This window comes from Nicotiana tomentosiformis, chromosome 3 (genome assembly GCF_000390325.3).
Source record: "Nicotiana tomentosiformis chromosome 3, ASM39032v3, whole genome shotgun sequence".
In the NCBI taxonomy this organism is placed as follows: Eukaryota; Viridiplantae; Streptophyta; class Magnoliopsida; order Solanales; family Solanaceae; genus Nicotiana; species Nicotiana tomentosiformis.
In genome coordinates, this window is record NC_090814.1 from 114,473,413 (window position 1) to 114,480,790 (window position 7,378).

At 41.2% G+C, this 7,378-nt stretch overlaps 1 protein-coding gene across 1 annotated transcript; it reads right to left on the reverse strand.

The window, feature by feature from the left end:
- Positions 1-3,003: 3,003 nt before the first annotated feature.
- On the reverse strand, positions 3,004-5,397 carry LOC138908361 (uncharacterized). Its single transcript, XM_070199023.1, has 5 exons — positions 5,291-5,397; positions 4,525-4,670; positions 4,013-4,452; positions 3,464-3,651; positions 3,004-3,406 (listed from the first exon to the last, which is right to left on the reverse strand). The coding sequence occupies exons 1-5, from the start codon at positions 5,395-5,397 to the stop codon at positions 3,004-3,006; spliced, it is 1,284 nt and encodes a 427-aa protein (XP_070055124.1).
- Between the last annotated feature and the right edge of the window lie 1,981 nt (positions 5,398-7,378).

A 7,378-nucleotide genomic window follows, 5' to 3' on the forward strand; every position in this document is an offset into this window, starting at 1 on the left:
AACAACTTGTCATAGTTCTGTATATGTTCCCAAAGTGAGGCCTAGAGATTGGCTAAAAGCTGGAAGAAAAGGAACAGATGAGTCACATAGGCACACATACAAGAACAAAGTAGTACAGGATGCATGAAATAAGGTCGCAATAATTATGAGGTTAGAAGGATTCCGACCACAAGTCGCGGTATTAGAAAGAGGCCTAAAGGAGGAATGCCCTGGCCTATGGATTTATTCATAGAATATTTGCCTAGATGGAAAGGTCAGTAATAAAGTATTTATAAGAGCTATAGGTTATGAGACTGATAAGTGCACCAGTCAATAGTCGAGGACGAATGTTCCAAAGGGGGGAATGATGTTACACCCCATGTTTTCATATGTATGAGTACGTCGTAAGTCAATTGATATAAGCTCTGAAATGAAATCAAATTTGAAAAGTTTACAAAGTAAGTTAATCATGTTACCTCGGAGGTTAAAAATATTGAAGATCATGAACAATAAGTACAAAGAGGGTTGGAAGGTTCAGAAGCTAAAGGAATTGAAGAAAATAATATTTCGTCAAAAGTCGACAAGTTGGGAATGTTATAGCATGTACTTTTGTGGTGAGACCAGGGTGTTTAACATGTTAAGGAGGTTATGTTATGAGTTATGTTAGTCGTATGATATTCTTGTGTTATGTTTTGAATTCAAGCGAGTTGTGGAACAAACATCGATGAAAGTCATCACAAGTTACGTTCATAAGTTTTACTGAAACTTTGGGTCAAATATAACTGCCATTTTCTCCCAATATACTTAGATTTATGGGTTGTTATACCCATCAAATTAAATATCTATGAATCTAGTTTCTAACGCATTAAACCATTTGTCAATACAATATCGGAGTAGATAGACATGGGCATTTTTGCGAGACTGCCCAGACTGACACCTACTTGCTTAAACGAGAATCCAAAAATGGGCCAGTTCGGGTCGTCCAAAGAGGAATTTTTAAAGGCCTATCCCCTTAATATATTAGACGGATAATAGTGAAAAATAACTAGACATAATTTTTGCAAAAATCCTCCAAACAATTGCCCACAAACCCCAATTGATTTTCTCTCCCTTTCAAGTTCTAATTGGAGGTAAAGCCTAGAGTTTGAAGAACCAAGTTAGGAGTTGAGTTATCCAACAAATAAGGTAAGTTTACTGTTCTCTTTCATCCATTTTTTTCTGTAGTAGATGCAGAGTAAGTCGTTCTATATTTGTAAGAACTCACGGGACGGTGATCGGAAGTCGTGAGTTAGAGTTATTCACTTGTAGCGAACTGTTTTGTGGACTATTTTGTGGACTGTTTTGTGGTACTGTTGGGCTGCATGTTTTACTACTGTTTTGTGGAGTTTTGGAGGATTAGGGGTGTAGAGAAACACCACATAAATTCAGGGTGGTGGTCTGGTCATTCGTCGCAACATTTTCGGGTTGTTTGGCACTACTACGGTGGTCGTTTTGCGTATAAAGAGATTGGGGTGTGTTGGGCTATTTTGTAGTATTTTGTGATGTATATAAGGTTGGAAAATAATATATACATGCTTATATTGTTGTATTCTTGTGTTGTTGATGTTATCTTGAATTTGGAGGAAGTAAGGATTATAGGGGATATGCTGCCCTTTTTAATACAAAATAAGCTTGTCGTTTGTTGTGCGATAGTTGTACCTTTTGTAACTGAATGATAGTATTATTATCGTTGTTGTATATTAAGGTACGAAAAGGTGAGTTAAACTTGGTGATTGTAAAGATTGGATAAGGTATGTTAAGGCTAAATCTTTCTTCATTTTGGCATGATCCTGTAACTACATGAGTTTGATAACGAGGCATAAAGACAAGTTCGTATTCCTGAACTTATATACATTATCCTAGTCTCATAAGTTACAGTATTCTCCCTTATCGGGATTTCATATTCAGTTTAGTATTGTCTGCTTTCATCCAATAGAGCAGAGAGTGTATATATATATATAGTATTACAGTATTTTCACCACCATCGAGCTATAATCGGTGGGCAGGCCCTTATTGGGCAACCTCAGGTCAGATGGGGTTATATACCGAGCCTACTGTGGCCGAGAGCCTATGAGCGAGCTCATAATGGCCGAGATACAAATTCTAGTATGGCCGAGCGCCTATGAGCGAGCCTACTACCGCAGGGAAGTTACACATACCGAGCCTTATAGGGTCGGACAGCTATTTTACATACTATATGGAGAGATTTGAGTCAGTACCAGCAGGTTTCAGATTATATTTGACTCCCAGTTACGTTCAGTTATTATATCATCAGTTCAGTTTCAGCTTTCAGTTATTCTGTTGCCTTGAATACTCAGTACATTATTTTGTACTGACGTCCCTTTGCTGGGGACGCTGCATTTCATGCCTGCAGGTCCTGATAGACAGCTGGATAGACCTTCCCAGTAGACAAAGCCAAATATCAGTTTGATTGGTAAGCTCCACTTCCCCGGAGTTACCATGTCTAGACCTTGGAGTCCATTTTACATATACAGGTTTAATGGGTAGGTCGAGGCCCTGTCCCGACCATGATATAGTTCAACTATCTCTAGAGGCTTGTAGACAAGTCCTGTATAGTTTGTATATCAGTAGATGTTCATGGAGGCCTCGTCAGCCTACACATTTATATATAAATATATATTGAAATATATATGAGTTTTTGGGTATGTTTACCCTCAGATGAGAGAGACGATATTTTTAGATGATTTATAATGTGGCCTCATCGGCCTAGGTTGAGGGTTACCCCTCTAGAGTTCACAGTTACAGAGTAGTACGCTCAGGCCGAGTATGGTACCGGGTGTTGTCCACGCCTCTTCAAGTTTGGGGCATGACACTCCCGGTATCATCATCATCAGGAAAGGCCAACATTCTGTCTTCGGCTTCAAGCTCCTTAGCATTCTCGATCTATGTTGTAAGATCGAAGCCACGAGCATGGATCTCCTCGAGAGTCTCCCTCCAAGGCTGGAATTTAGCATGCTTGGCAACCTAGTTTGCTCGAGCCTGAGCAGCCTCGACAACCTCCTTTGCTCGAACTTGAGCAGCCTCAGCATCGGACCGGTAGACGGCCACCATTGCGTCAGCATTAGCCGTGTCTATTTCGACCTCTGATTTGGCGGCTGCAAGTTCTGTGGCCAGTCTCTCTCGATCAGAAGTTGTTGAGCCTAATCGATACTGAAATTCCTCGATTTTCTTGGCTTGCACCAAGGATTTCTCTTTCAAGCTTCGGAGTTGGTTCTCGGCTAAGGCCAGTTGAGTTCGGGCAGCCTCCTTTTCTGAGGCAAGGCAGTCCATGTTCTTTTTCCATTCCTCGTCCTCCGCTTTCACGGCGTCCACTTCAACACGAAGCTGCCTGATCACATCGAGCTTTTGCTGAACCTGTGGGACAAAACTGTTAGCCATCACACCTGAGTCAGAGTCATTAACTTCAAAGATTCTTTTTACCTACTCAGACAAATTGTCTTGTTCTCTCCGAGCTACTTCTAGCCCAGCTCGAAGTCCTTTTGCTTCTCCTTCTCTCTTCTTACTGAGAAGCTTGAAGGCATCCCCCTCCTCAGTAAGCCTTTGGATTTCGGCATCGTACCGTCTCAGCTCCCCTCGGGATCGGAGAAACACCTCGTGATGAAGCATGGAGGCCTACAAAAATAGAAAGAAGAAATTATATAAGGAAAGAAAAACACAAGTTTAAAAATTAACAAAGAGAAAATGAACTTACCCGATTCAAGGCCTGTTGAGATCGTTGAAAAGAAAAGAAACTCTCGCCTCGCCCGAGCTCTTCTTCGGGGCCTCCAAGTCACTCAGACTGGCGACATCTTCTACCCCGAAAAAATAACCACGAAAAGGATCTTCCTCCTAGTGGGCCCCCTCCCCCGTGACAAATCTCCATAGCCTGAGCATCACGTATCATCGACTGGGAAAATGAAGAAAACGAGGGGGAATCCCCGATATCTATTACCCTAAGTAGGTTTTTTGGGGCATCGCCTCCCATTCGACGAACCTCAAGCCCAGTTTCTGTATCGATATCCACCTCTTCTTCGATGGTTTCTTCACCCTGAGGTAAAGTATCTTCGGTTCCCCTTGGTTCGAGAACTTGGGCTGGAGTCTCCCCTTCGACCTTGTCGAACCTAGACGGAGCAAAATCGACTTCCACCGGGTCCGAAGTCTTCTGAGTATAGGTGCTAGCTTGAGCACGGGCCACCATCCCAGAATCACCTTCTCCTTCTTCTTCTTCTTCTTTATCATCCCTTAGTCTTTGGACCGACTCCATAGTCAATGGGATTACATTCCCCTTGGGTTTACGGGCCGTTCTTTTCTTGTGTTTTTGACCCTCGGAGTCCAAGGCCCTTTTTCTTTTAATCACCATTGCCGGTTTCGAGATAGGCAACAAGGCTTCTTCGTCACCAGACGGGGGTCTCATAGCCACATCCTTTCTGAGACCTACAAAAGGAGAAATTAAGTAAACTCATTGTTGAAAAGATGCTTCAACGGCAAGCCATGAAGAAGGCTTACCATGAGTACGAGCCTCACACCGGCCCTTTGAAAAATTGCAACACGCGCGCTCGGCGTATGTTGACGTCGAAACCAAGCTTTTGGCCCAGTTCTCGAGGTGGTGAACCGCACCCGGCATCCAAGAAACGGCTGCGTCGATAAAAATACTAATAAGAAAAGATGAAAAAGTAAAAATAACAAAAACTAAAAATGGGATCATACTTATGTTCATATTCCATTTCTCAGGAAATGGCATACTCTCAGGCGGGATTATGTCCGATGTCTTCACCCGAACAAACCGGCCCATCCAGCCCCGATCTTTGTCTTCATCTATACTCGATGTAAATGCCTTGGTGGCCTAGCGTTGAAGCTTTATCAGCTCACCCCGGTAGAGTCGAGGGCTATATAATCTTACGAGGTGGTCAAGGATAAAGGGAAGCCCGTCGATTTTGCTCACAAAGAAACGAAGCAGTATCACGATCCTCCAGAAAGAAGGGTGAATTTGACTGAGGGTCACCTGGTATTTCTTGCAAAATTTGATGATGAATGGATCGAGAGTACCTAGCATGAAAGGATAAGTGTAAACACTCAGGTACCCTTCTACGTGGGTAGTGATCGCTTCCTCCGGTGCTGGTATCACAACTTCTTTGTTTTTCCTATTACAATCTTTTTTCACCAGATCAAGAAAACTTTTGGGTATCGAGCATATATATCTCGATACCGGCTTGCAACAACCAGCAACTGATGAGGTTTTCTCGACTTTAAAATCGGAATCAATAACACACACCCGGGACTAAATTCCTCAAGGCGTGGCTCCACCACTGGTTTTTCGCCAGTCGGCCGAGATGAGGAAGCAGCCTCTTTCTGCATAATGGTTTTAGATGTTTTTTCCATTTAGTTTTTGTAAACGAAGGAGAATGGAAATTGAAGTATTTAGTGTTTTAAGAAGAACAAGCAACGGAATTTGAAAACCTAGAAATATGGAGCTTTGGAAAAGGCAAAAAATAATGAATATAGGAATGGAAAAGTTTCGTAAATAAAAGTTTGGAATGATGAAGAAAGGGGCTATTTATCGTTTTCACAACGACGGTTCAAAACTGGTAGTGGCCGACCGTCGGCTGATGCGCATTAAATACCTAGGGAACTATACCGACGAGACGTTTCTATCGCTTCTACTGCTTATGTCACGATGATTACATCATGATCGAAGGCTCAAATTATTTCTTGCCATTACTCTCCAAATAATGAGGGACTATCTGTATATGGTCAAAATCGTGCTTGTCCAATTTTGTACGATTAATCGAGATCGGGGTGGCAGACCGAGGTTCAATCCCAAGTTATATTGGATCATTACATGAATAAATATTGCCTAGCTCGTGATTCAGGGACCTATCAAGATCGAGACCAACTAAGGTCGAGACCGAGAAGGATAGGGATCTAGTAAGATCGAAGGAAGCCTGCTAGGTCGAATAATAGAAAGTCGGGGAATCCGTGACCGGGCGAGAATCATGGCGGAGATCTCGGCATATATCGAGTAAAGACCGGTTGATTAGCCAATCAGAAGATTTCCTTATGTATTTAGAATTATACCATATGTAGAACTCCTCTTTAATATAAAGAAGATTCCAATCATTTTTTGAAGCACACTCATAACAAAGTAATATATTACGTTTTCTCTCTTAAGCTCTTTTATTCAGTTGTTCAGTTCTTACTTTTCAATAATATACTCAGTTGGTTCGAGGGCAACCTAGCTCGAGGGCCGAAGTTGCGCGTTACATTGGTTTGTTTCATTTTACAGTTAACTTCTAACTTCAATTCTTATATTTCTCAGTTTGTGCCAAGTGAAATCACATATCCTTAAAACCACTTACAAATTTAATTGTTATCCGATTTTAAGGGTAAACACTAGTAAGGAATCATTATTTGGCGACATTATACATTGAAACTTCTTGATCTCTGCTTTATTTGAAGAGGGTGAATTATATTTTTAGCATATGATTCAATGTTTATATGGACGTTGCCTTTTTGAGACATTAATTGTACAACTCTACATCCAACAACAACAAATCCGGTGAAAACCTACACGTGGGGTCTGGAAAAAGTAATGTGTACGCAGACCTTACCTCTACCTTATAAAGGTAGAGAGTTTATTTCCGATAGACTCTCGGCTCAAGAACTTGCCACTCTGATTTCATAACATCTGCCTGTTGGAATTTGTTGTCGTTATCAGGAAGAGGAGATTGTTTGCTATGACTCTGGAAGGTCTACTTGCTTTGAAAATGACCAAGAAATGGAAGCTTAAGTTGAGAAACGAATCACTAATGTGAAAAAAGGTGCAGAAATCAAATGGAAACAGAGAAATGTTTCCCTTCTTTTCTTTTCTACTTTTTTCAGCTGACATGAAGATTCTCCCCTTGGACAAAAAGTTATTCCTCAAAAAGAATCATTGCCTACTTGCAGTGAACGAGATAAGGAGTCAAGGAGGAGTCTGAGCTTGAAACTGAAGAGGAAGAAGAAGACGAATAGAGGTCTCCGCCACATAGAAAGGTTGTGCTGGACTATGAACAAAATGAAGAGCGTGATCAGGATGAGGAGGAAGAGGCATATGAAAGTTCGAAGAGGATGTTGAGGTAGGAACTAATCTTCATTGTTCAGTAATATCCCTTTTTAATCTTGTATTACATTTAATAAATAGAGTAGGTAATTGTTAAGATGTTTAAATTGTACCAGAAAGTTCTCTACACTTTTGTTTGGTATTCCATATCATGCTAGTTCAAAGCTCTTGTACCAAAATTGTTGTAATTTTTCTATACACATATGCCTTCTTAAATAAATTGATAAGATTGTTGGAGTTCCTATTGTTCCATCCCATGGC

Excerpts from the sequence above, each read along its gene's own strand:
- LOC138908361 (XM_070199023.1), bottom strand. The coding sequence starts at position 5,397 with ATGGAAAAAACATCTAAAACCATTATGCAGAAAGAGGCTGCTTCCTCA. Across the intron at positions 4,671-5,290 it reads CTTGAGGAATTTAGTCCCGG|TATTTTTATCGACGCAGCCG; the intron begins GTGTGTGTTATT and ends TTTTCTTATTAG. Across the intron at positions 3,407-3,463 it reads GAACAAGACAATTTGTCTGA|TTTTGTCCCACAGGTTCAGC; the intron begins GTAGGTAAAAAG and ends GATGGCTAACAG.